At 56.9% G+C, this 27,879-nt stretch overlaps 1 protein-coding gene across 5 annotated transcripts; it reads right to left on the minus strand.

Annotated features, from left to right (window-relative positions):
- Positions 1 to 227: 227 nt before the first annotated feature.
- Positions 228 to 27,797, minus strand: LRRC8A (leucine rich repeat containing 8 VRAC subunit A). Of its 5 annotated transcripts, none has more exons than XM_070378873.1 (5): positions 27,541 to 27,797; positions 24,230 to 24,332; positions 9,588 to 9,752; positions 7,015 to 9,179; positions 228 to 2,119 (listed from the first exon to the last, which is right to left on the minus strand). In XM_070378873.1, the coding sequence occupies exons 4-5, from the start codon at positions 9,169 to 9,171 to the stop codon at positions 1,844 to 1,846; spliced, it is 2,433 nt and encodes an 810-aa protein (XP_070234974.1). In that variant the 5' UTR covers positions 9,172 to 9,179; positions 9,588 to 9,752; positions 24,230 to 24,332; positions 27,541 to 27,797; the 3' UTR covers positions 228 to 1,843. The 5 variants fall into 5 exon arrangements, with proteins under 5 accessions (XP_070234974.1, XP_070234973.1, XP_070234971.1 ...); XM_070378872.1 differs by having other exon boundaries at positions 24,230 to 24,336; XM_070378870.1 differs by lacking the exon at positions 9,588 to 9,752 and having other exon boundaries at positions 27,541 to 27,787.
- Between the last annotated feature and the right edge of the window lie 82 nt (positions 27,798 to 27,879).

The raw sequence follows: 27,879 nt of genomic DNA on the forward strand, positions 1-27,879 counted from the left end.
GCTCTGGTCCTCCTATCCCTCCCACCAAAGCTCACGAGGGCCGGAACCCTAGGCTCTGGCCGGCAGAGGACACCTGGCTGCAGGATCCACTCCTGACAGGCAACAGGACTGTGTCAGTGAGTGTCTGCTGGTAGCTGCCTCTGAGGGGCTTCTGGCTTCATGGGGCAGGTAGGGAAGCAGAGTTCCTTATCTTCTCAGAGACCCGAGAGACATGGAGACCTCCAAAGGCCACTTTGTTATAGGTTTATTTGCTATTTGAACCGAGTCCACAAGTTCAGACCCATGTGTAACGGATTGCTTCATGGTTGTCAGAGGCTAGTGTGCATTATTTCTGAGGATTACATCTGATGACACGGCGCGGAAAACACAAATGGACAAATGGACATAATCGTGAAGACGAGAGACGCGAGAACGTGCCTTAGTGTCCAAGTGATCGATCGAAGGTGGCGGGGACCCTGGAGACTGATCTCAATGAAGTGAGCTGGCTTTCCCGCCACCAGGCGCTGCGTGGGCTGGGCGCCTGGGACAGAAACCTATCCAGAACCTGGAGGGCCTGTCTACCCTGGTGGCGACCCTGCCTCTAGGTGTCCCGTGCTGAAGGACGGGGTGGCACGTCACCAGGTGGGGACAGGGCTGACGTCAGCCGCTGAGGCTAGTGGTGGCACTGGGCTAACTCATGACACACGAGGTGCGAAAGCAGAGTCCGGGTGAGGCGGCTCCTCTGGGCTCCTAACACTGCCACAAAGTCGGGGCAGGGAGGACGGAGGGTGCAGCGGGGAGGGGGTGGGGGCGGAGCACCGTTCATCTGGGGATGAGCCAACCCGAGTCCCCTCCCTTCTTGGCAGCTCCGGAACATTCCCTTTGGCCAACAGCCACAGAAACGAGAGCCTGCCAAGATATATGGAGGAGAAAGAAAACAAGACACCAAAAAAACAGAACAAAATAGTCCCCGCTCTAGGAGGGGAGAGGAACAGACAGACTCCTGGACCGAGGTCACCACGGACTGGAGGCATCCTGCAGCCTGCTCCCCAGGGGAAGGAAGCTAATTCAGTGTCCTGCTGCTCTGCTCAGGGAGGACACTTGTCCTGCCCCAAGACTCCGACTCACTGGCCTTTAGTGTCCTTTTTTTCTTTAAGTTATTTTTTTCTTTTTGATACCCAAACCATCAATTTCAAAAAATTTCTTTCTCCTTAAAAAAATCTCAACTGTGGCAGCAAACCCCAGGCCTGGCTTCTCTGCTGGCGGCCTGCTTTCCCATGGGCCATGCCCCCAGAGCCCAGCCTGGCACCTCCGGGGTGACCGTCCCACAGCTGGTTCACCCTGGACCGCTCTGCTCACGTCTGGGTGGGCGCTAGATGCTGGCGGCACCACCAAGAAAAGGAAAACGGAAACATGGCTACCCTTCCTCTAACACCCCCCCACATCTGAGCTGACCTTTCTTGGGAATGTATAAGTTATCTGGAGGGAGGGGGCGGGAGGTGGAGAAAATAAATACCAAGAACTAAGAAGGTGTCCCTGGACCTCTGGCGTCAGCTTGGCCTCTGGGGCAGCGATGGCCTCCAGGGAGCAGGCCCTGATTGTCCAAATACTGCGCTCGCTGGGAGACGGACTGCAGGTCTCTGATCTCCCCCTCAGGCGCCCGCCCTGGGGGGCATGAGTCTCGAGGAGAAAAGGGGCCAGCCCCTCAGGTGCGGTCCTGTCGCCCGGCCCAGCTCCAGCGCCCCTGCTGACAGGCTGGGCTGGTGGTCCGTCGGGGCTCCTGGGTTCCTGGGCCCGAGGCCTGCCTGGAGGTCCGGCTGCAGGCCGCCCACTCAGGGCCACCCGTGCTCCATGCCATGGGAGCTCAGGCCTGCTCCTTGTCAGCCCTCCAGAGCCGCTCCTTCACCTCAGGGGGCAGGGTGTTGAACAGGTCCTCCTCCACCACCAGGCCACTGCGCTTGAGCAGCGGGCACTCGCCCAGCTCCACAGGCAGGCACTCCAGTCGGTTGCCACGCAGCTCGATCTGGGTCAGGCTGGTCAGCTCGCCCACCCGCGAGGGCAGCGACTGCAGCACGTTGTTGCCCAGGTGCAGGGCCCGCAGCTTCCGGCACTGGAAGAGCTCGGGTGGCAGCGCCTCGATCTAGAGGTAAGGAGAAGAGGGCACAGTGAGGCGGGCGCAGCCGGGACCCCGGCCTCGGGGCCCCGGCTTCCCTGCCCCAGGCGTTGGCACCTTCTCTGATGCCCATTTCAGCTACCCCAGACCTCAGGGACCAGCACAAGCTGGGCCTGAGTCTGGCTAACTCCCCCGTGTTCTGCAGGTCTTGGCTTTGTCGTCACTTCCTCCAGGAAGCCTTCCTTGACCTCCTGGTAACCTAAGGTGCCCATGTTCCCCCAACAGCACTGATCCCTCCGCGTGGTAAAACTGCTTGATCTCCTGTCACTGGCAGACCAGGGACTCTGAGAGGGCAGGGCTGGGTGTGCCATGCTCCCTGCTGTCTCCCAGCAGCTGTCCCCCCCCCCCACCCCCCCCCCCCCCGCCAAAGCAAATCACAGGAGCCAGCTGCTACCAGCTCCATCCCCTCCTCCACCACCCAGGGCTCACCAGGAGCCAGGCCTGGGGGCCTGCCAGGTTTAAGAACAGTTTATGAAAGCACAGCAGCCTGCTGAGAAAACTCTATACCCTCAGCTGTTGCTGAGAACTAGGGAGAGCTCACCAACACGGTCAGAATCCCAGCTGTGTCACTTCCCCTTCCTGGGCCTCAGTTTCCTTATCTGTCAAGTCACAGGCTGAGGGTGGGTGTGGGGAGCCCAGTCTTGGCCATTCGGGGCCCTCTCCTGATTCTGCAAAGTTTGAATAAGAGGCAACACCCACTTGCCGCTTACTACAGGACAGGTTCACTCTGAGCACTGATGCTACTAACAGTTGAACTCTCACAACTACCTCTAAGTACTGTGGAAACACTTGTTCCACTTTACAGATGGAAAAACTGAGGCCCTGAAGGATCCAGCCTCCTGAGAAGTTCACAGCTGGAAAGCGGTGGAGCCAAGACATGAATCTGGCTCAAGAGTCCGTGCTCTAACTGTCCACTCTGTTGGTGGAGCAAGGAGCAAACGGTGCAGTTGGGTGGGGACACACGGGAAGAGCCCCATAAAGGCTGGCTTCCTCCCTGCCCTCCTGTGAGCAATCAGCTACAGACATGAGCACTTCCTCAGCCTGTTCTCCTACAACCAGCTCCTTCAGATACGGCGGACAGGAGGGACCCCTCCAGCAGAGCAGGAGCCAGGGGATGGGCCCCGAGCCTACAGAAGGGTGATGGGCAGCTTGCTCTGTCACCATCCGCATGTTTCTGCCGAGGATGCTGAGGCCAGGCAGAGGCCATGCCAAGAGGGGCACTGTAGATGTTTTAAAAAGGACTCCTGACCTGGGTCTGCAAACCCGCCACTGCTGTGCCCAATGGTCAGGAATCGGGCAGGCGTGGCTTCCAGGTGGGCAAGGACTCCAGGAAGGCCAGAGGACAGAGAAGTGGGTTCCTGCAGGACCAGAGCCTCCCAGAGACCCCACTGTGCCCCAAACTGGCCTCCTCTGGTGACACAGACAGTGGCCGGGGAGCGGGAAGGACTGGGGCAGTGGGTGGCAGAACTGGGGTTCACGTCGGGGCTCTCCCCCGACACACCCCTCCCCGGGGCACCCCCGGCTCCGCGGCCAGCTCTCTGCAGGCCCCACGGAAGGAGGGGAAGGTGGCTCTGATGGCTCGGTCCCCCGCCTGGCCGCCCCTATCCTTCATCCTGAGGTGTGCTGGCGCACTGAAGGCGTGAAGTCGACTCCCATCACCCCAGTCCCACCCTCACCCACCTCCTCAGGGACCTCAGGCCACCCCATCAGCACTGGCTACCCCTCGAGTCCACCTGGTCCTTGGAAAAAACAAGACAACCCTCCCAGGGGCCTCTGCGACCTTCCCAACAAACCGCCTGGGAAGATGCCGTCTCTCTTGGCCTGGCAGGAGCCGGCTTCTACCCCTGCCCGCCCTGAGCCACCTGCGGCCACTCCTCATCCACTGGACCTGCCCGTGTTCTCCTGTCATCACCCGACTCCCGCACGGGCTGTGCACCCACCTGCCTGGCCCTGCTCTCCACTGCCCCTCCCAAAGGCTCGAGCCACACTCCCCTGGCCCCTACCCTCTAGCCCACCCCCCACCCCTCCCAGACTCAGGAAGGACAGATCTTCACCCAGGAGCCTGGGGGATGACTCCCTGAGCTTCAGGTTCAGGCTGACTTAACCTGGTCCCCTGGACGTCCCAACACGGGACCTACCCCCTCCTCTCTGAAAACCTGTGCCTCGTCCTGCCTCAAGGACCCTCCAGCCACCCAGGCAGCCACGTGAGAACAGGCCTCACCCACTCCTGACAGCTGCATGCAGGGTTTTTTTTAAGATATTTTTTGGATCTGGACCCTTTGTAAAGTCTTTGCTGAGTTCATTAGAACATTGTTTCTGTTTTAAGTTTGGGTTCTTTTGGCTCTAGGGCATGCGGGACCTTAGCTCTCCAACCAGGGATGGAACCTGTACCCTCTGCACTGGAAGGTGAAGTCTTAGCACTGGACTGCCGGGGAAGGCCCTGCACACGGGTTTCTATAGCTCTGGACCTCTGTCCTGCCCCGCCCCCCACCTCCCTGGAGCTTCAGGGAGAGCCAGCTCTCTGCATTCCAAGGCAGACCTTCCTCCCTCAATCAGTCAGCGGGAATTTGGTGGACAGTTTGCCCCAAGTCAGGCACTGGACTGAAGAGCCAAGATCCAGGTCGTCAGAGCGAAGAGGGAAGGAAAGGACGCAAGGCAGGTAATCTGCAACCAAGTGGGAAAAACAAGATGCCTTCAGCCCTGGCCTTGACGACAGGGGCAGGGGCGGTGGGGGGCGGGGAGGGGCGGGCGGGGGGAGGCGGGGTAGTCCAAATTCCAGAGGCTCAGTTCACAGCTCCACCCCTAGCTTTCAGTTCCCTGTGGACAAAACCTTTGAGAAGTTCCTTCATTGCCTGGCTAACTCCTCCTCATCCCTCAGGGCCAGGTGAGACATCCCCTCCTCCAGGAGACCTGCCTGCCCACGGCTAAGCCCAGCCCCCGGCACAGTCAAGGGTGCTAACTTGAGTTACCCATCTGTCCCTGCAAGCAGTGAGGTCAGGAAGGACCGGGGTCGGGGTGGGGGGTCCTAGCTCCCCACTAGGAGTGCACAGAGAACATTTGCCAAATCCATGAATGAATATTTGAATAACCATACAAAGAATATGTCCCCTTAACAAGGTATTGGTCAGCAAGACTTGAAACCTGAGAAAACCCGCGGTGAGGGCCTGAGTTGACCCACATTCAGTTGCCCTGTCCACTTCACAGGTAGTAGCCCAGGGGTGGGGGGTGGGGGTGACTCGCGAGGAACCAAGGAACCGCAAGCCCAGAGGGAGGCAGGAAGGTGGGGGGGGGCTCCCGCCGGGAAGGAGGAGGAGCCGGACCAAGTCTGGCTGGAAGAACTTTCTTTCCCTACAAAGGCCTCTGGGATTCCAGGGGGTGGGGACAGGACGTGATGAAGCACCGTGCTGAACTGGGGGCCAAAGGGTCTCCTTCCTGAGGGACTGCGTGCCTTGCCGCCAGCGCTTCCTGAAGGGTGACCTCAGTCAACGCGTGAACCCGACAGCTGTGCCTGGAGCAAAGAGCTGGAGGGGGCAGGACGGGGCGCCCAGCGGGGGGCTGGCCACACCCTCCTCCACCGGGTATCTGGCGGAGCTGCCTGGTCCCCCTCCACATGCTGAAGGAAGGGTTGTGGTTGTCCCCTCCTCCCCAAATGGGGCTGCTCCCAGGAGTCCAATTTTCCTGACTGGTGGGCCGTGGGCCTGTCCTGGTTCCCCGGGGGCGGATTCTCTAGAGTGAAGCAGCCTGGGATCCGACCTTCACTCCTGTACGGCTCTCATATGTGCACACGCGTATCATATGGCGGGGGAAAGGATTTGTCACAATCTCTGGTTTCCAGGGAGAGAGGCTTGGGGAAGAGCGGAGGGGTTCTAGCGGTCAGAGGTCTGGGGTGCCTGATCCTCCTACGTGAGTGATGCTGGACAGGGCGTGTCCTTCCCTGGAATGGGGGCATTTCAGGGGCTGCTGCCTCCCAACTGCTGGAGCAAGCCCCTGCTGTCCTTCCTGAAACCATCCGCCTCCCTTCGAGAGGGTTTCCACCCACAGTAGGAACTAGGAAGATTTCCTTCCAGCATCAGGTCCCCACCAGGAGAGGGCAGGGCAAAAGGCAGGCACCCCAGCAGCTGCGGCAGAGGCCAGGCCACAAAGTCACAGGACCACCTGCCCTCAACCTCTACCCGCCTGCTTCCACAGAGGGTCCCTTGGGTGGGGGGGTTTCCCCGGACAGGCAAGGGGTGGGTGCAGAGGAACCGAAAAAGGTCTCGATCACTACCAGGGTGTGGCCTTCGGCTCTGCAGGCCCACGACAGTTTGCACAATTTCCTCTCCAGAAAGACAGGTGGTGACAAGCCAGCCCCAGCGGAGCCCAACTCTGCCCTTCGCCACCCTCGACAGGCAGAGAGGGGAGAGGGTGTGAGTGGCTCTGGGAGGTGCACCAGCCACCCACGCAGTTTCCGTCCTGGGTGGGCCCATCCTGGGCTCCAAGTCTGGTCTAGGACAAGCTGAGGAAGACACCACAAGTCCTAGGCCGAGTCCCGCCTCCCATGACCGAGCCCTGACAGAGAAGACTCCTGCCTGTGGACATCCCCATCTCCAAGGAACCCGCCCAAAGCCACCTTGGGGACCAGCACACCATCCCTCCTAGCAGAACTTGGCCGCGTCCTGCAGTCGAGACAGGCTCCCCAGCCCACAGATCCTGATTCGGCGGGTCTGGGCTAAGTTGTGGGGGGGTGCAGGGGAAGCCGCCTGGGAATCTGGATTTTCATCCAGCTCCTCCCCCAGGTGCTTCTGGGAACCACAGCTGCAGACCCCAGACCAGGGGTGCCAGACGTCCGGAGAGACACCCCCACCCTGCCACGGGTCACTCACCCGGTTGGCCGTGACGGCCAAGTTCTGGAGGCTCTGCAGGAGGCCGATGTCAGCGGGGAGGAAGGTCAGGTTGTTGTGGCTGAGGTCCAGGTAGCGCAGCTTGCGGCAGTAGAAGAGCTGGGTGGGGATCTTCTCGATCTTGTTGCGGTTCAGGTAGAGGCGCTCGAGGTTGGTGAGGTTGCCGATCTGGATGGGGATGTAGGCGATATGGTTGTACCACAGCTTAAGGCAGGTGAGGCGGTGCAGGTGCTGGAAGCTGATGATCTCCTCAATGGTCTTGAGGTTGTTGTCCTTGAGGTCGATCTCCTGCAGGTTGTGGAGGCTGAAGATGGAGTGGGGGATGCGCTCCAGGTCGCAGCGGATGAGCTCCAGCTCCGTCAGGTTGGCCATCTTCTTGAGGCTGTTGAGCACAATGAGCTTCGTGCCCTCATTGTTGATGGACAGCTTCTGCAGGTGTACGCCCACGTCCGTGACCACCTGCGGCAGCTTGCTCAGATTGCTCTTCAGCCTCAGCACCTTGAGCCGCTTGAGCTCACGGAGCCCGTCGATGACAATGAAGCGGTTGTTCTCGGCGCTCAGGTTGCCTGTCAGGTGCAGCTCCTCCAGCGTCTTCAGGCTGTAGATCCACAGCGGGATCTCCTTGATGTCCGTGAACTTGATGTGCAGCGCCCGCAGGTTCTCGCGCAGGAAGGCCAGGGCGGGCGCCTCGATCTTGGCGGCCGTGTGGTACAGCCACAGCTCCTTGAGGCCCGTGAGCTGTGCGATGCTGGGCGGGATGGTCACGTCGGGGATCAGCTCCAGCTTCAGCACCTCCAGCTCCACCAGGTCGAACACCGTGTCAGGGATGCCGCTCAGCATGAACAGGTGCAGCTCCAGCTTGTCCTGCGCATTCTTGGTGAGCCGCTGGCGCAGCTTGTCCAACGTCCACTCGTTGTTGAGGTTTAGCTGCCGCAGCTTGTTCTCACTCACTTCCGACAGGAAGACAGCGAAGCGTTTTGAGTAGAGCGGGTCGTACTGGTCGATGAGGTGCAGCATGAAGGCGAAGTCGTTCTTGACGTCGGGGATGTCGCTGTAGCTGCTCTCCTCGCGGATGGACTCGAACGAGTACTTCTTCAGGGAGCGCCGCAGCATCCACCAGAGCGTGTACATGCAGATGAGGCCGTAGAAGATGACCAGGCTGATGTAGAAGGATGCCAAGATCTTGAAGAGCGTGGCCAGCGGGTGGGCGCACCGGTACGTGCGGTAGCCCGTCAGGCTCTCGATGTCCACCGTGCAGTCCACGTCGAACTTGATGTTGTGCACGTAGTAGACGGTGTAGCAGATGATGAGGATGAACTTGATCACCTTGATGATGGTCTGCCGCATGTACAGCCGGTACACGATGTCCCCCTCCTCCACGTGGGTCCGGAACTTCTTCACCTTCTCGAACAGCGCCTTGGCCTGCTCGCCCTCCTTCTTGTCCAGCACGCCCGTCTCCGAGCGGTCCACGATGCCCTGCTCGATCCGAGACTTGGTCCGCTGCAGCATGGGCACGGTGGCCTCCACGTCCTCGCTGACCGTCGATGACTTCTTGTCCATGGAGCCGTTCATCTTGCTGAAGGCCGGCTTGGGGTCGCTCTCCTCCACCACCGTCTCCGACAGGGCCCGCGTGGTCCAGGGCGAGTCGAAGCACTTGAGCAGGATGGACACGAAGTGCTCCAGCTTGGAGCTGGTGCGCGGGAACTTGAACCAGAAGTTGCTGCAGGCCAGGAAGATGAGCGTGTGCAGAAGCACCAGGTAGGGGAAGTACTTGGCGAACCAGTGCAGGCGGTTCTCATAGCACACGGCGTCCACATAGTTGTACTGGTGCCGGTCCAGGTCGTACTTGATGCCGGTGGGGCCGGAGTCGGGGGTCGGCCCGATGGTGGAGTTGGGGTAGGGGGGCTCTGGGCCAGGGGCCGCCCAGCCCCGGAACGAGTCGTTGCAGGAGTCCTTGGTGACCCACTTACAGGGCAGGCAGATCATCTTGTCCTGGGTAACCTGCAGCGTGCCCCCGAAGACAGCGATCATCAGCATGACGATGGAGATGTAGTCGGTGAACACGTCCCACCACGGCTTCAGGATCCGGTACGCTGGCTGCGTGTCCGCAAAGTAGCGGAGCTCTGTCACCGGAATCATGGTTCAATCTGAAAGGGACCATGGGAAGGGGTTACTGAGGGGTAGCCGGGCTTTCTGAGACCGGGGTGGGGGGGGGCGGCAGGGGCAGGAGACTATGGACCCATTGTCCAAAATTCCACCTCGAGGCTAGCTGTGAGTCACAATAGCTGGGCAACACTCACAGGGCAGCCCACGGAGTGGCCTTGGTCCAGAAACCAGACGGCACTGGGTGGCTGGAGGGAAACCACCGCAGGGGAGGTGGCAGCCTCCCCATTCCACAGAAGGGAAGGCTGAGGCGTGAAGTCCGGGCCATGCTGACAGATCACTAAAGAGCCTCACAGGGACCCCCGCCTTCCAGCAGGAACAGTCCAGAAGTCCTGTCTAGACCCCATCCTGTTAATGGTAAGACCAACCAGAGGGGCCAGCTGGAAACTTACAGTTCCTTCAGAACCATGTGCCATGAAGCCACGCCAGTGATCTTAAGAGTGGTCATGCAGCTTGCGGGATCTTAATTCCCCCACCAGGGATTGAACCCAGGCCGTCTGCAGTAGAGGTCAGAGTCGTCCTAACTGCTGGACCACCAGGAGATTAATTCAAAGTCCCTGAAGAGATTTATTCAAAGTGTGAGAAAAGCCAACTGTAGAAGAGGGAGTGGACTATGAACTAGCTTCTATAGAACAAATAAGGAAGCTTAAAACATTCCACGTGTGTGTGTGTAAATATATGGCCACACAGGACTCTGGGTGTGTGGGGAGACTGGCAGGAAGGACAAACAGACAGCAGGTTGTAATGACGGGTGCCGGGAGGAGGGGCTGGGCAGCGAGGACTAGAAAGCAGGATGACAGGGTCACACGCTTAGGGCATTTACATCAGATTGTTTCCGGCTATGTGCATCCACGTGTGTTTGTAAAGAAATTTAGAACAGCAGCAGATTCTCCCCCTGCAGAGTCCCACTTGGCAGGTCCTGGGTAGAGCCTGGGAGTCTGGTTTTTTTTAACGCTTGACTTCGAGGCCACATTCAGGAAGTGCAGCCGGGGGCGGGGAAGGTGTGCAACCAAATGAACCTGCGAAGAAACCCTGAATGCCTGGGCCAGCAGGGAGCACCCTGCCGGGACACGTCACTCTTACAATGCTGCTCAGGCCATGAGGCTGTACCAGACCAGAAAGGGACTAGGTGTTCACTGGAGAACAGTCAGGAAAATGTATAAAGCATTATGGACAGAAAAAAAAAAAACCCTGTAAGAACACCGCCCAGAGTCACCCACCCCTGTTAACTTTTCACTGAGTGATAACCTTCCAGTCCTTTCGCAAATAAAATTATGATTTTAGGGACTTCCCTGATGGTCCAGTGGCTAAGACTGTACTCCCAACACAGGGGGCCCGGGTTCAATCCCTGGTCAGGGAAAATAGATCCCACAGGCCACAACTAATACCTGGTGCAGCCAAATGAATAAATAAAAATTTTAAAAAAGAACATTCCCTGAAAAAAAAATTGTGATTTTTACATTTTACTGTTTTCTAATCCAGAGTCTAGATTTTTAAACCAAGATTTAAATACCCGTGTTTAGACAAATGGGTCTGTGGGGAGAGGCACAAAGGTCCCAGGTTATGGGACTGGGGCCCTTATTTTGATTACTGATAGTATTAATAGTGACAAACACTTCATAGGACAGGGCCTCCCTGCAAACACCAGATGCTCATATCATCTTGGGCATGCCAGGATGGGTAAGGACAGGAGGAAGCAAACCTAGACCCCTTGAGGGAATCGGGGTGCTCAACAGATGGACATGTGCCAGGCACCAGGCTAAGCCCTTACCGTGGGGTCCACCTCGTGGAGTCGCGTTGACACCCAGGTGCAGGGCCCTATCTTTGGCCCTATTTCACAGATGGGGACAACTGAGGCTCAGCGGCATCACCTGCCCAATGTCACTCTACAATCAGGGCAGAGCTGAGACCAAACTGAAGCCTCCCGACTCAAGTCTTCACCAGGGCTCGGGCTCACTGTCCTGCCACTGCTCAAGGCCCCACACAGGGCAGTGCCAAGAGGTGGAGCCCAGGAGTCGAGCTTCCTGCCCCCCTCCTGCCAGGATTCCCAGAGCTCAGGTCACCGTGGGGCCAGCAGACACCACTACCCGCCCTGGGCTGGCGGCTCCAGCCCAGGGGGTCGGCCCTCCTGGTAAGTGCCCGCCCTACAGGAAGGCCCTCTAATGACCAGCTGGCTCCTCGCACCACCCACACTCCTGGGCGAGTGGGCATCCAGGGAAGGGCCTGCTGAATCACGCAGCCGGGCCCCCCACCCCAGCTGAACGACACCCTGACAACTCCTTCCTCCCTTCCTGGCTCGCCAAGTCCACGTCCAGGCAGGCGCCCAAAGACTGGGAACCGGAAGGGAGGAGGGGACAGGACCGAGGGCCCGAGGGCGTGCGAGAGCCTGCCCCTGGAAAGTCCGGGGCTGGGACCGCCGAGGCAGGATGCCAGGCGCTGGGGGTGGGGGCAGTCTGTGACCAGGCAGGATGTGGTTGCAGCCTCGCAGCTTCGGGGGAGTGGGTGTGTCACGCAACGGAGAACAGCCTGCCTCTCGCACCAGGAGGACTGGGCCCTGCTGTCCTGGGGCTTGGCTTACGTTGTTTTGGGTCTGAGGTGGGAGGTCCACTCTCCATCACAGGTGAGGGACCCGGAGGCTCGGAGGGGGTGACTGTCCCGTCCACCAGTGTGTCTGGCTCCTCCTGCCCCCCCAACACTGTTCTGAACTCTCTGTAAACCACCCTGCTGAGAAGGGCTTCGTGGAGGGGACAGTCCTGTGATGGTCCTGGGGGGCTCCTGGCACCTCCTCAGCCCAGGGAGAAGACACAGGGGTTGAGAGGGGTCAGGCCAGGGGCCCAGGCCACACAGCTGAGAAAAGCAGGCCTGGCCTCATTGTGGGGGGACCTGGGGAGGTGGGGGGTTGCCCTTTAGCTGCACCACGTTTCGGACTCTGCCAACTCACTGTGGGATTCTGGACAAGTCCCCGCCCCTCTCTGATGGTGTTTCGGGGGAAATCTGCAAAGAAGGCACAGGTGCCAAAGCCCAGGCTTTTGTCCCCAGGGGGCCAGGGGTGCGGCGCCTTCCCCCATGGGTCCCCAAGAAGAGACGGCCGGGTGGTCAGGGCAGGTTGCTTGCAGGGCTTTGGGAAGGGCCCAGAGAATCCCAAGCTTCTAAAGCACTTTGTGCAGAGAGGGAAGCAGGCAGCCTGGGCTGGTGTCATCCATCCTCAACCTCTGCCCAGATGCTGCTGGAGGGCAAGGGTCTGCCGCACACAGCAGGCGCTCAATAAAGGTATCAAGAGAGGGCCTGAGAAGGCAAGGGGAAAAGTGGGGTGGGGAAGGGCATAGCCTGGGGGTGATGGGCTGGCCTGGCAGAGCGGGGGAGGGGGCCAGGGAGGAAGCTAAGGCGACTATGGGCACCCCTCCCTCCCGGTTCCTGCCCAGCCCTCCCCAGGGGAAGGAGCGGAGACCCCTCAGGCAGGGAGGGCCAGCGCAGGGACCTGCCCCGGGAGCTGGTGACTCAAGGTGAAGAGACACCCACAGCTGGAGCCACTCCCTGTTCTGAGAATGAGGGCCCAGCCCAGAACCCTCGGAGCCCAGGAGTGCGCTCTGCTGGCGCCCTCCCTTATTTTCTCAAAATTGTTTTATTGCTGTAAAATACACGTAACATATTTGAATGAAGGACATTCGTTCTGCTGCGTGGCCATCACCGACCACCCATCTCCAGGACTCTTCTCGTCTTGTAAAACTGAAACTGTCTCCACCAAGCACTGACTCCCCCCTCCCCCCACCCCAGCCAGAGCACCTCTATTCTTTCTGGCAGTATGACTCTGACTACTCCAGGGACCTCACATAAGTAGATCGTATGCTATTTGTCCTTCTGGGACTGGTTTCATCCACCTAACATAATGTCCTCCAGGTGCATCCATGTTGTAAAAGTGGAAATCACTGTCTTGTCTGACTCCTTGCGACCCCACGGACTGTAGCCTGCCAGGCTCCTCTGTCTATGGGGTTTCTCCAGGCAAGAATAATGGAGTGGGTTGCTATGCCCTCCTCTAGGGGATCTTCCTGACCCAGGGATCGAAACTGGGTCTCTCGCATTATAGGCAGATTCTTTACCATCTGAGTAGCAGGTGCCAGGAAAAGGAAGCAATTTCCTTCCTTTTCCTTTTCCAGGCTGACTAATATTCCACACACCCATTTTACAGATAGGGAAACTGAGACTCGGGGAGAGAGGTCATGTGCCCAGCATCACACTGCCTGTCACCTTCAACCCAGATCTGGGGTGGAGCCCCGACAAGCAGCACTTCCAGGGAGCAGCTCCCACCCAACAGCTACCCCGGGCCTACCTGGGGATGGTCAGGAAAGCACTAAAAGGTGAAGGGGGCAGATTCAAGGGAGTGGGGACCTTTTCTCCCAGTTACAGAAAACGTCCTTTTCAGGAAGTTTCCTGCAGGCAGTGCGTTCATCCCCTTCCTGCACTGAGGCCTCTGCAGCCAGGACTGCCCCCAGCAGAGGTGTGCAACAGCTTCTCTCTGGGGCCTGTTTCCCCATCAGGAGAGGAATACGGAATCTGTCATGGAGGTGCCCACATTTTGCATAAGGCAGTCAAGGATCACGGGGTGTGTGATCCAGGCTTTGGCTCACTGCAACACCTCCCTGCCCACTGGCATCACCCAGACACTCACTCACTATCCTGGCCACCCCTGCCTAAAGCCAGCAGGGAGGGGGAGGCGCCTCCAGCAGCCTGGACTTGGTCTCTCTGTAATAAAATGCCCGTGGTAGCAGATGCTATGCCAAACTCTCAGGACTATCAGGGAGTCACAGGAGTGAGGTTTCCCAGACAACCTGTGTGCGGGGACCTCAGGCAGGTGGAGAGCAAGGAGTACAGTGATGGGGGCTTAGAGGGAGGGGCAGGTGGGCTCTGCCACTCAGCAGTGGAGTGACACTGGGCAGGCGACTTCACCCCTCTGAGCCTTGGTCCCCCCCATCTGTGGAATGAGGCTGAGACAGGCACAGACCTGGCCCCCGACGGCAATCTGACTTTAGCAGACAGCTGATGGGTGGATGAAAAGAGCACAGACCCGGAGCATGATGGAAGAAAACAGAAGGAAAAGCGCCCCCGACGCTGGCCCTGACACCTGGCACGGGGACACAGTTAGATGAGGCTGGGCACACAAGAGGCAGGCGGTGAGCAGATCCTGGTCCCTTCAAGAGGCCGCCAGAATGCAACCGGGCCTTTTCAGCAGAATAAAGGAGCTCTGTATGTAATGCCATTTTGAAAATAAAGTGAGATTCAGAACAATAAATAAATACATTGCCATGTTGATAAAGCCTGACCCAGCTGGGGAATGGCTCCCTGTTAAGAGTGGGAACAGGAGGCAGGATGAAAGGAGACTGTAATGTTTTTACCAGCAGGCATTACCTTTGTGACTGAAAAGTAGCATAGAATTTAAAATAAATAGAGCCTAGAAGAAAAGAAATAAAAACTGAGCCCTCAGGTGGAGAGTTCAGGTGTTCTTTTGTGGCTCTCAGAGAGCAATCTCGGGAGGGTGATGGGAGTCTGGCTGGGTCAGGTCTCGGCCCCAAGAGATGGAGAATTTGGAGAGGATCCTGAATAGAAGACAAAGATTAAAGGGCTGAAATCCAGGCAGCTGAGAAAGACAAAAAGGCCGTGTGCCCTGCTGTCCTCTGCTCTAACCCTTCTTCCAGAACAGAGGCATCTCTTAAAGCTACTGACCGTGCCCTCCTGGAGGTCAGCGAGCTGGGATTCACCCCAGCTGCACCACGTAAAGCTCATTGGCAAGAGATTGCCCATAGAGAGGTCAGCAAGGTAGGTTGGGAGCCCCGCAGGACAAGGACCCCTCCAGATTCATCCCAGGCCCCATGCAGAGTCCGGAACACAGAAAGCGGAGTAAAGGTTTGCTCAACTGGGCTGAGCTGGGAGGGGGAAGCGACAGGAAGGAGGTGGGCAATCGTCAGGCAAGATTCTAGGACAAAGGTTTAGTTACAGGAACATTCATGGTGGTTGTCTTTATACCCCAGGAGAATTGGAAACCATCCAGATGCCTGTTACTGGGTGATCAATTAAATACCTATTTAATGACCTGATGATGGAATACTATAAAACAATGAAAACACGTTAGAGCAAAGCACTTGATGACCTGATGACATGACAAAATACCTTCAATGCAAAAAGGAGGTAACGAGACTATGACAGAGGAATAAGCAAGCCTTCTGCAATAACTTAGACGTATGTTTTAAAAATACTGACAGTGACATTAGGCTGATGTTTACAATCTTTTTTTAACCCCAAACTTCCCTCTGTTTTCTGTTATAAGAATACGTTACTCAGGGAATTAAGAAAAAAAGATTTTTAAAAATCAAGATTCCCAAGGACCAAGAATAGCTACGACACTGGGGAAGAATAATGTGGGAGGAGACCCAGTATAAAGGTCTTGGAATTCGACCAATTCGGCGGGGATGTGGGGATGGATGGCTGGACCAGGGAACTAGAAGAGCAAGCCTAAAAGAGACCCTGAAATTTCTGGAAACGTAGACGTGACAGCGTCGACTCTGCAGGCTGGGGAGAAAGAATGGGTGTCCGCAAATGGAGCTGGCCTAGTTACCCACAGAAGAAAAGCACAGCCCCATCTATCGACTTGCAGGGAAATAAATTCCAGTGAATTCAAGACCTAAGGCAAAACTTGCAAATATTTAAAGAAAAATCTAACTGACCACCTTAATGTCTTTAAGACAGGGAAAGATCTCTTATCCCAAATGAGCACAAATCCTCAGAGGAAGAGGCGCATCTACCGATCACATTACAGTTAAAATGGACCCACATCAAAGGACCTAGTAAGTGAAATGCACCCACAGGCCTGGAGAGACACTTGCAGTGGGTTTACCTGCCAAAGGATTAATGCCCAGAACAAAGACAGAACTCCTCCAGATACACAGAAAAGACAAACCAATAGGGAAGAAAAACGGCAAAACGTGAATAGACAATTCACAGGGAAAAAAAACACAAATGGAAATTCACGAATGAAATAATTCTTAATCTCATTGTTAACCAGGGAATGCAAATTAAGACAATCACCAGCCATTTCACTCCCCTGCGATTGGCCAGAAATGTTGAATTCTTAGATGAGAAGATAGAGTGCATTCATCCTCCGACCCAGCAATTTCGCTCCTAAGGCTCTGAGGGTTGCTTCACACGTCTGTGTGAAGCCACAGACAAAAATGATCACTCCAGAGTTGTTCCTGATAGCAAAAGGTCAAAAACCTAGATATCCAACAACAGGAGAAAGGATGAATTACTCTGAGAATACAGTGAAATGCTGAAGCAATGAAAGTACCAACCTGTATCAACATGAAAAAAAAATTAAAGTGAAGTGCTTAGTCGAGGCCAATTCTCTGTGACTCTATGGACTGCGTAGCTCACAAGTCTCCTCCGTTCATGGGATTTTCCAGGCAAGAATACTGGAGTGGGTTGTCATTTCCTTCCCAAAATAACGCTGAACCCCAAAACAAGCTATAGAACACACACATCATCTGAGGTTTTCTGCAGTGTATATACCCAGGTGTGGCAAAGGTATTAGAAACACGCGTGTCGTTGTTTAGTCAGTAAGTCATGCCCAATTCTTTGCAACCCCATGGACTGTAGCCCTCTAAGGCTCCTCTGCCCGTAGGATTTCCCAGGCAAGACTCCTGGAGTGAGTTGCCATTTCCTCCTCCAGAGGATCTTCCTGACCCAGGGATCAAACCTGAAGCTCCTGCATTGCAGACAGATTCTTTCCCAAGTGCAAGGAGAGCCCCAAAATCAAGCTGATAATTTCATCTAAAGAGGGAAGAAAATGGGATTGGGGAAGAGGCTTCAACTGCACCTGAAATGATTTGAGAGAGAGAGCGTGTGTGTGTGTGTGTGTGTGTATCTCTATGTGTTTATGTGTGTGTATGTGTATCTATATCTCTATGTGTATGTGTGTGCATCTGTGTGTCTGTGTGTGTATCTGAAGCAATTACAAAACATTAAGATCTGGCAAAGCTAAGTCCTGGGTACAAAGATATCTGTTCTAGTTTCATAACTTTTGCAGGTGCTTAAACTGTCTCATACAGAATTTACCACGATAACCGTCTGTTTCTCCCACTCCGGACTGGTCTGCTCTCTGGTCTTTGCACCTGCAGGGCTCAGCCGGAGGCAGCAGCTACTAGGCCATCGCCAGGGCAGCAGACTCCACTCTTTCCACCTGGCCTGCCCCTGGCTGGCGCAGCGGCAGCTGTGGCCTCTGAAGATACTGCAGAACGCAGCCTCACCCCCGCCTGGTCCTCCCCGCCCCAGGGAGACGGGGAAGGATGCAGCCAGACCCTTTCCACTGGGCAGCACCCACAGGTGGACAGAAGTGAGACCGGGTTCCTGAGGTAGGGCTGGAGCACCCCTGTCCCCAGGCACTCAGAAAGGCAACCCAGAGGGCCCCTCTCCTCCCCATGGCGGCAGACAGATCCCAGGGAGTGTGAAGAGCAATAGCTCTGGAGTTGGGGAGACGCGGGTTCAAATCCAGCTGTAGCATGAAACAATTCATGACTCCAGGCGAATCAGTGAATCTCTGGAGGGTCAGTGGTAAAGAATCTGCTGCCAATACAGAAGATGTGGGTTCCATCCCCAGGTGGGGAAGAGCCCCTGGAGAAGGGACATGGCAGTCCAACATTCTTGCCTGGGAAATCCCACGGACAGAGGAGCCTGGGGGCTCCAGTCCATGGGGCTGCACAAGAGTTGGATACAGCTCAGCAACTAAACGACAACACACCAGGCAAATTATTTAGCCCAAGGCTTGGTTTTTGCAACTTTAAAATAAAAACAATGCTACCTACCTCATATCTGTGTAGAGTGACCCAAAAGATGTCCAAGAGATATTAAGTAAAATAAAAGATGCTAGGTGTTCCCTGGTGGCCTAGTGGTTAGGATTCCAAGCTTTCACTGTGGTGACCCAGGTTCAATCCCTGGTCGGGGAAACAGTCTTTAAGATATATGATGTATCATGTATTATTAAGTGATATAAAATGTCACAAAATGGACAAATACTTTATGATTTACATGTTTGGTACTCAAATCTGGTATTTTTGTGAGTAGAAAAAAAAAAATTGGGAAAAGAAACTAAAGACCTTCCTCATTGTGTGGTTTCTGAAGAGTGTAAAAGAGTTTAGGAGAAATAGTACCGGCCATCCGTCAAGTATGAAAAAGGTTCGCCTACCTGCCTGCCCTACCCAGGTGTGCCCTAACACGCGCACGTAGGGCGCAGGGAAGCCAGGCCTCAGCGTGGGTGGGCTCAGAGCCCGGGGCCAATGAGTGCTCTTCTCTGAGCCTCAGTTTCCTCAACTATAAAATGGGAATGTTATAGTACCAGTCTCAGAGACTTAGTGTGAGAATTAAAAAGAGCACAATGCACGTCTTATGGGACAACCCAAGGCTGGTACACAGGGAGGCGCACTGTGCTGATCTCATCCACCTGCCTTTGCAGAGACCCTCCCAGAATTTACTGGGGGACAGACACCCGAGAGAGGGCTGAGCCCCAAGCACAAACCCCTCCAAGCATAGACCAGGCATTCCCGAGCCCCCAGGACCTCCCAGGACTCAAGACGCCACACTCCAGGGCCTTGTACTCCCGCAGCCCCAGCTCAGAACTCCAGGACCGGACAGAGAGCTGGTGAGCCACCCGCAAAACCACCCTGAGGGGTCAAGCCCGCTCCACGTTGTTGATGTCCTTGCAGGGCCTCTCGCAGATGGGGAAGGAAGTCGAAGAAATGACATGCCGCCCCACTGTCCAGAGGGTGGCCAAGCAGGCAGGCTCCAACCACCCCCAAGCTAGCCCGCAGCACTTGGCTTTTACACCTGAGCCGTGGCAGGCCGGCCAGGCTGTGGGTAAACAGGGCACAGAGAGCCCTTTGTTAAAACCCAAATTGAGAGGCTGGGAATACTTCCCAGGCGGGAGGGAGGGGAGGCCGAGGCTGGCCCCCCTCGCCCCTTCTTGTACCACGCTTGGGGAGGCTGACCCTCCAAGGTGCTCCCAGGGAAGGGGGAAGGGCCTTTCCCAAGAGTTCCGAGGAAGACACTGGGTCACTGGCCCTGCCCTGGGAGCATTCTGGGCTTATGAATCTGCTCCTCGGTCAGCACCCTGGGGCCTCCTCTGCTCCAGAGCAGGGGCTGGAGGTTGGGGGGATGGCGGGGGGCGGGGGGAGGAGAGGGCCAACCCATCATCTGGGACACCCAGCCCCCACCCACCCCAGAGCCAGCACTGCCCTTGAGGCCCCCACACCCGCCGGGGTGAGTCAGCAGCTGTGGGCTGGGGGTGCTGCCTGGCTCCATGCATCCTGCGTTGAAGGGCACACCCTCACTTTCGGGGAAAGAAGAGGGGAGGCAGTCCGGAGCAGGGAGGGAACAAGTTTCAGTTCCAAACTGCTCTCCATGTGGGCCGGGCCTCCCAAACAGGTTGGTCCTCAAGCGCTCTTGCAAGGGTGCGGTGGCCTCCTGGGGGAAGGGTGATCAGTGAAGGACACCCACCTTGGTTCCCCGAGCCAAGCACACAGAGGCCACAGGCCGGGTCTGAGGCTCAGGACGGCCCCCTCGCCCCATCAGGCGGGCGTGTTACTGCCACGGGCTCCGGGTCACTGATGCGGCCTGCACGTCAGCACCAGGCCTGGCATGTCCGGAGCCTCGGCTCCCAATCTCCAGGAACCTGGTACAGCTCCCCGCCTCACCAGTGCGTGACCCTGGGAGTCACTTCCCTCCCGGGTCCCTGGTTTCCTCATCTAGGAAATGGTATTCCTGGTCAGGGCGGCGGTGAGGACTGACGAGGCGGTCCATAGAAAGCTTTTGGCTCAGAGCCTGCCTCATAGAAAGACTGTAATGTTAGCTGCTGTTTTTTTTTTACGGGAGGTTTCATCAGTCCATTTAGGGGTGTGAAGTCAGGCCCAGAAAGGTTAACTGACCTGCCCAAGGCCACACAGCTAGAAGATGGCGGAAAGACCGCCACCCATCTGGTCTGCCTTTCCCTTGCATGCCTGCCTGTCTTGAAGGCCAGCAGGTCTCCTGGACCTACCTGGGCACCCAGAACCCTGCAAATGCTTCCTGGGACAAGATCCCTGTTTCCAGAGGGGTACCTGGAATTAAGGTCTCTGCAGGGAACTCCAAAAGGCTCCAAAAGGCTCAGATATCTCTGGTCTCTTAGGTACAGCTTTAAGGAAACTCTGGGAGGGAGCCCAGCTCTGGGCCTGGCTCCACGCGGGGCAGAAGGGCCTTGAAGACAGGTCTTGATCTGCTTTGAACACCAGCACTGCCTTCCCAGACGGGGTACGAAAAGTGGGCAGGAGCCCCAAAGAGAGGTCACAGACCCATCTGCCGAGGTCCCAGGGGACTGCGAATGAGGGGGGGCCTGGCCAAGGGTAAGCCGCCTGTTGCCCAGCTCTCCAGACTGGAAAGGTCTGCCCCCAGGTATCCAGCCAGGAGACATGACAGCAGGACTTCTGCGTGGCCCTACCCGGGTGGCACGTCCGTCCACAGGCCAACTCTGCCAGGGGTATGAAGTTAGCGGAGGTGACTCTGGGGTGCCCAGGTGGCATGTGAGAGCCGTGGAATTTTACAGCTGCTTCTCTGGTGGAACATGGCTCCAGACCTGAGGCTGTATCTCAGTGTCCATTTAATTTGGATGTTTTAAGTCCTCAAGAGACGGTTAAACATAGAACTTCCTACGAGATGTGAAATGCAATAGAAACGCATCGGGGAAGAGAGCAGGGAGAGGTTTGTGGCTGGGAGGAAAAGTCATTCTAGAAACCTCAGCCTTCCCACCCTACACACGCTAGGAAGTCACTAAGATCCGGGACCCAAGGGAGCCCAGCCCTGATTCCACGCCAAGGGCACCTGGCGGCAGATAGAGGTTGAGACCAGGGCCGATGGAGAAGCCCTGGTCAGTGTTCACCAGCATGGTCAGCAGGTCCTCAGCCCCACAACGGCCTGGGGAGCTTCTTCAAAATGCAGATTCCTGGGCTCACCCCCTACTCAGTCGCTGCAGGCCTGTGGTGATGGGTCCAGAGGAATCAGCATTTTGAACAAGCTCCCAAACCACTCTGAAGTACCCGTAAGCCTGAGAACCTAGAGAAAAAGACAAATGAGAGGTGGGCTAGAAAGAGCACAGGCTGGACCGCCCTGGTGGTTCAGTAGCTGAGACTCTGTGCTCCCAGAGCAGGGGACCCGGGTTCGATCCCTGGTCAGGGAACTAGATCTTACATGCTGCAATTAAAGACCCCACATACTGCAACTAAGACCTGGTGCAGCCAAATAAAAAATAATGGAAAGGAAAAGAAAAAAAACAGGTATCGATCAGAAAAAAAAAGCACAGCTGCCCAGACACACAGACCCAGGTCCACATCCTGGCTCTACCACCGGAACTGTACAACTTCCAGCAAGAACCTTCACGCCTCCAGCCCTGGTCTTCTCACCTGGAGACTGTGGCACATCAGATGGTAAACTTCATGGTGACCAGCCCACCACCTGGGCTCGGACCACAGCCATCGTGGACATGAAGGCTCTGCTGCTGGAAGGAAGGCGAGCAGAGCGTTGTCCACCGAGAGGCCAGGTCTGGGGCCCCCGCCAGAGGTGGCCCAAAGAGGCCCGTGCCAGAAGGAAAAAGACTCCAGGAAAGACTGGGAGGAAGAATCGGGAGAGGCAGATGGTCTGGATGGAAAGCTGAGCTCCGCCAGCAGAGGGACGCATCTCTGCACAGACCTGACTCCCAGGGTGGTCCTGCCCACCAGGCTACGCAGGGGTCCCTCCTGCCGGGGAAAAAAAAAACAAACCCAGCCAGAGGTATCTACGCCCCAGCAGGGCATCCTGAGATCCTGACCCCAGGGCAGTGCCCGACCTTCGCTTAGCCTGTCCACTCTCAAGGCTAAAACCTAAGAGGAGTGCTCGGGGGACCGAAACCGAACCATCCACCAGAACGGCCTGGCGAACCGAGTCAGGGCCAGGCTCAGGCCAACGCCACACTGTGGCCCTGCCTCAGGCAGACAGAGGAGGGCCAAGACCTGGAGGCCAAAACCTCTCGGGCTGGCCCAGGCCATTCCTTGCTGGCACGGAGGAGGAGTTCTGATCTCAGATAAGTAGGATGTGCTGCTTCCTGCTCGTCGCTGGCCAGAGACCTCAGCTCAGGCCTCCGATACTGGGGAAGGGGGGCTGGCAGAGTTCCTCAAAACCAACAGGAAACTCCTACGGGGCAGGCCTGGGGTTTGCTGACCTTGTCCCAATAAACAGGACGGTCAACAGAATCACACGCCAGGCATTTCCCACCGCCCTCTGCTGCTGTAAATGTCCCGACAAACAGCTCAGAAACCCTGGATGGGGAGGCGCGGGAGCACTGCGGGTGGGAGGAACGGGAGTGGGTAGGGACCTTCTGACGGGACTCACCCACAGCTCGACCTCATCAAGAAAGAGGTCCAGGGAGGACTGTGAAATGAGACAAGAGCAAGCGGCAAACCAGCGGCTCTATCAGGACTGACTTGATTTTAGGAAAAAAAGGCAAATGCTAACAATGCATGTGGGCAAATCCAGCCCTCCTCACTCACGTCTCTGGAGACGGGGATCACAGGAGACTCTAGCTTCCACAAGGCATTAAAATCAAAACAAAACAAACAAAAAAACACGTAACGGGCATGCAACTTGGCTGGTAATTACAAAAACAAAACAAAGCAAAACAAACAAACAAAAAACATCGGAGATACCATTTCTTCTAAAATCCAGGCTGGGAAAGGCAAGGCCTACCTTAACAAAAGCCACGGCGGGAGGTGAAGGCATGGAGAATAAAGGACCCCAGCCTGGGATTCCAGGACCTGGCTCCAGCCCCACACCCCTGCCTTCCGACCCGATGAGTTGCTTCCTTCCTCTGAGCCCCAGTTTCCATGTCTATAAACAGCAAGGGTGGGGAGGTGGGTGGGGGTGGATCAAGGCCACTGCCTGAGCTTCCACAAATGACCAAAGAAATCATTGATTAGGTTTGTTTTACAAATTATTAAGCAGCTTATACCCACACCCACTATGCTTAGAGAACACGTTTGAGGACACCCTGAGCCACCTTCCCTGTATCGACATATTTAATCTTCAAGATACTCTCAAGGGAGGCAAGGAGCTAATATTACCCTCTTTTCACAGATGAGGAAACTGAGGCTCCGAGAGGCACAGCGACTGGCCCACAGTCACTTATCGAGCATGTGGCAGCTGGGACTCACACCCAGGTCTGACCACAACGTCTGGGTTCTAACCGGTGCATGCTCCTGCCTTTGAGAACTGTTCTCCAAAGCAGAGGCCAAGACACCTCCCATCTTCAAAGATGTCCATGTGATAGTGTGGGGGAAAAACAGCTCGCTGGCTCCTTCTCAGAGACTCATGTTCTCAGTCAGCTCTGAGACACCCGTCAAGGCTCCGAGAGGTCCTGCAGCCCGGACCATGACAGGTTACTGTTCCTGGAGTCACCTGACCACTGTGCCCAGAGAAACTGGTGTCCCACCGAACACACCTTGGGAAATATGGTCATGAGACAGCGTGAACCACCTCCCAAGACTGACAAAAACCAGGGGTTCATCGTGCAGGTTCACACCTGCTGGGTATGGCGTGCATCTATGTGCTAAGTCGTTTCAGTTGTGTCTGACTCTTTGTGACTCTGTGGACGGTAGCCTGCCAGATGCCTCTGTTCATGGGATTCTCCAGGCAAGAATACTGGAGTGGGTTGATATGCCCTCCTCCAGGGAATCTTCCTAACCCAGGGATCAAACCCACATCTCCTGCACTGGCAGGCAGGTTCTTTACCACTAGCGCCACCTGGGAAGCCCCAGTGCTACTCAGATGACCACTGAGTTGGGAGAAGGAAGAAGAGTTTTGTCTTCTGCACCCTTGTCCTAGAAGCCCTGGCCTTACAGCAAGAAGAGCAAAGGGCTGTGGGGACAGGGACACTGCCCTCTGCCCCGTGTCTAGGGGCCGAGGGTGGCCTGGAGGGAGGGGGCCCAGTCCTTACCCTGAGGACGGCTCTGCTATCTGCGAGCTGGCTGATGGTGCTGAGGCTGGCCCACGTCTGTCTGGGCAGGGTCTTGGCATTCCTTTCGCTCCATGGAAGCCGCCTGCCTACGAGGAAGCAAGAGCTACCATGAGCAGGGAGGTGTGTGGGAATCAGCATTACCTGCTGGGCTGCCGACAGTTTCGGAGCCCCTACTCACTGCCCGGCCTGGACCAGGGTGACGCCAGAGAATCGGACAGTCTACCGGGGAGATGCCAAGGCAAAAGTTATCACCGGCTCTTGAGTGCCTGGGGCTCTGCTGGGGGAACCCAGGCCCTCTGGGAACGGGGGAAGAAGCACTAGACCCAGAGAAGTTGGGTCAGGGAAGGCTCCCTGAAGAGGGTGTTGCCTAAGCTGACTTCCTGGGAAAGAGTGGGAGTTGGAAAGAGCATTCCAGGCAGAAGGGACAGCACATGTTTGCCTGGAGGGAAGACAACATGACTTCTAGAGCACGCTGAGCGGTTCAGCCTGGCTGGATCCAGGGCTGGAGGCGGAAAGTGGCAAGAGGTGAGCTGCAGCGGGGTGAGCCGGATCCAGGCAGAGACACGCCCTCAGCCCAGACACAATTTCAAGGAGCGTTTAGTGAGCATCTACTCCATGCCAGGCACTCTGCTCAGAACTGTTCACAGGTCAGGAGGGTGGGGAGAGTAGTGTGATCAGACCACGATAGGGTTGTTGTTGCTGTTCAGTCGCTCAGTTGTGTCCGACTCTTTGCGACCCCCGTGGACTGCAGCACGCAGGGCTTCCCTGTCCTTGGCTACCTCCCAGAGTCCATTTAGATCCATGTCCATTGAGTCAGTGATGCCCTCCAACCATCTCATTCTCTGCCAGGTAGGGGGGAGTGTTTAAACCAGCCAGGCACTGGGAGTGTGGCCCAGCCATTAGTGAAGGGGGAAACGACAAGCAATCAGCAGGAAGGGGAAAGGGGTGGGGGTTGGGGGGGAGATGGTTACACAGACAAAGGGATCGTGGCGCCTTTTAGCTGCTTATGCCATGGAACATTTCTCACAGCCGCTCAATGCCCAGGCGCTGTGCTGAGAGGAAAGAAGCAAGAGATGGTTTCCAGCCTCTCAGAGAACCCCACGCAGAGTGATGGAGGCTGGGCAGAGAAGCACCTGGGTCCATGAAGGCACGGAAGCCACGGAAGCCAGGCTCTACCCTCACCCCTGTCCTCCTTGGCAAGGAGAGGGATTTACTGAGGCTGGGAAAGCCAGTCACTTGCCCGTGGCAGAGGCCGGCCCAGAACTCAGGCCACAGGACTCACTGGCACTGATTGTCCTTACCCTTCCTCTTCCAGGAAACACACACAGACCACCCCCTGCACACTCAGCCACAGCTAATGCCTCTTTCCTCTGGGCTGCCTCTGAGACATTTCTAGCATTATGCTGGCCTCTGTGTCAACGTTGTCCTGTCTGCCTCTCTTCCCAGACTATTAGCCAGGGACCGTGTTCTCCTAGCACCATTCCTGGCCCAGGCCAGGCACTTACCAAAGGATGGTTGAATGAATGAATGAGTCAAGGCAGGGAGAGGAGGTGTGCTGGGCTCTAGAGCCCCACATCTAACCCACCTGACTCCCCATGAGGTCTTATACCATCATCGTGTGAAAACCCAAAATCATCTCCACTCTCAGGAGAGTAAGGAAAACAGGATGATCCCTTCCCTTCAATACTACAAGTGAGGTCCAGGCCAAGCCAGCTCCCTGAGTTCTGACCCACTGGGACAATCCTCACGAGCGCCCACTGTCCAGAAGGACCACTTGAAGTCTGCAGAGGAAACAGCTTCCTAGTGGGTGTGCCCAAGAGATGGAGGATCTGGGTGAGTTACAGGGAGAAGTCACAAGCGTTCCTCAGGCCCTTGCTGTGTGCCCCACAGCCCCTGGAAGGCCCGGGGGGCATGGGAGGTAACCCCCAAAAATCTCTAAAACTGGGAAGACAGGGCAACAGGGGCCAGTCATTCACACCCCAGCACCTCTCCAAAACCCAGTCCTCCAGCACAAGTCATCTGTCCTTGCCTCCCCCTCCCCCCCAGAGCCAAACTTGACCTTCACAAAGGCACTGCCCAGTCCCTCTGAACAAACTCTCACTCCCCCATCCCCTCCACCAGAAGAGTAACCAACATCAGACCTCCTCCTCCTGCCTCTAGTCTGTCTGTCTGCCCGTCTGTCTATGCAGCCGGCAGGATACACGGTTCGTCAGGGGAATAAGGTAACTCCTAATGGAAAAGGTAGGAGAGGCCCCTGGGAGCTTTTAGGCTCCACCAAATCCTTCCTCTACAATTTAGGCCCAAATTCCCTTTCCCTCACACCTCATCCCAGAAAGGCTTCAGCGGGGTAAGGCAGAGAAAGAGCCCTTAGGGGAAGAGACGGCCCCACCCTTCCAGCCAAGTCCCCATCAGGAGGAGACTGCTGCCAGAAACACCCCCAACCATCTCTCTTCCTTCCCAAAAAAGGCAGCACTGGCACCGGCAGAGAACCAGCCCAATCCCGGTTTCACTCCAGTCCAGACCAGGGGAAAGAAGCGGTCGACGCAAGGAGCAGAATCATCAGGGAGCCTCAAGAACCCACGGCTATGCTGCTTCAGCTCGGCAGCCAACTTTGCGAGGTCTCCAGCCCGCACCTCATCAGACCTGGCTCTCAGGCCCATCTGGATGCACAAGACACCGGCAGGGTTCAGAACCTCAGACCCCTGGACTGGGCTTCCCAGGAACCCCAGCCCAGACAGGCCCCCAAGAGCCTCGCCAGGGAATCTGCCCTCCCCCCACCCAAGTCAGGGCACAGTTCCCGCCCGATCCAAAGGAGGGAGGGTTCCAAGGGAAGAGGAACGGGCAAGGAGCCCAGGAGAACCTTTGAAAAAGGGGGGGAAAAAAGGTCCCAAGGAGAGGGCCCAGAGGTGGAACCTCCAGTAAGTGGGGGAGTGTGTGTGTGTGTGGAGGGGTGGGGATCTGGGGGAACCCAGGGGATGACAAGGGGACCTGGGGGAGCCGAGGCGGAAACTCCCGGTATGTAGAGCGCAGGGAGGCACTAGGGTGCCCGGGAGGGGGCTCGCGCGCCGCGGCGCCGGGGAGAGGAGGGGAGGGACCTCTGTGACCCGGGGCGCGGGGAACCCGGAGGCAGGCAGAACCGAGCTGCCGCGGGAGGCCCCCTGTGAGCCAGCCCCGGCGGGCAGAGCCCGATCTGCCCAAGGCGCCTGGGGCCGGGCAGCTGGCCGGGGACGTCCAGGAGTTGATTTCAAGAGATGACAGCTCGCGCCCCCTTCCCCTCCCCACCCGCTCACCTGGGCCCGCCGCACCCGGCCGCCCAGCCGGCAGCCCCGAGCCCCTGCCGCTCTGTCCCACTGCCGGCCACTGCGCCCCTCCGGCGCCTCCTTTTGTTTGTCCCTCACTGCACCACTCAGCCTCCTCCGCCCCGGAAGTGACGTCACCGTCGGGCGCGAACGCGGCGCCCCGGGCGTAGCCATCTTTTTGAGGGGCGCTCTTCTCCTCGCCTTCACCCGCTCTGCTCCCGGTTGGCGCCATGTTGCTTTGGGGCGGAAGTAGCGGAGCCCGGGCTCCGCCCCCTTAAAGGGACAGGGACACCTGTAACCTTCCGGGCGTGGGGACGAAGGGTGAAGCGG

Source organism: Bos mutus, chromosome 11 (assembly GCF_027580195.1).
Source record: "Bos mutus isolate GX-2022 chromosome 11, NWIPB_WYAK_1.1, whole genome shotgun sequence".
In the NCBI taxonomy this organism is placed as follows: Eukaryota; Metazoa; Chordata; class Mammalia; order Artiodactyla; family Bovidae; genus Bos; species Bos mutus.

Excerpts from the sequence above, each read along its gene's own strand:
- LRRC8A (XM_070378873.1), bottom strand. The coding sequence starts at position 9,171 with ATGATTCCGGTGACAGAGCTCCGCTACTTTGCGGACACGCAGCCAGCG. Across the intron at positions 2,120-7,014 it reads TGGCCGTCACGGCCAACCGG|ATCGAGGCGCTGCCACCCGA; the intron begins GTGAGTGACCCG and ends CCTTACCTCTAG.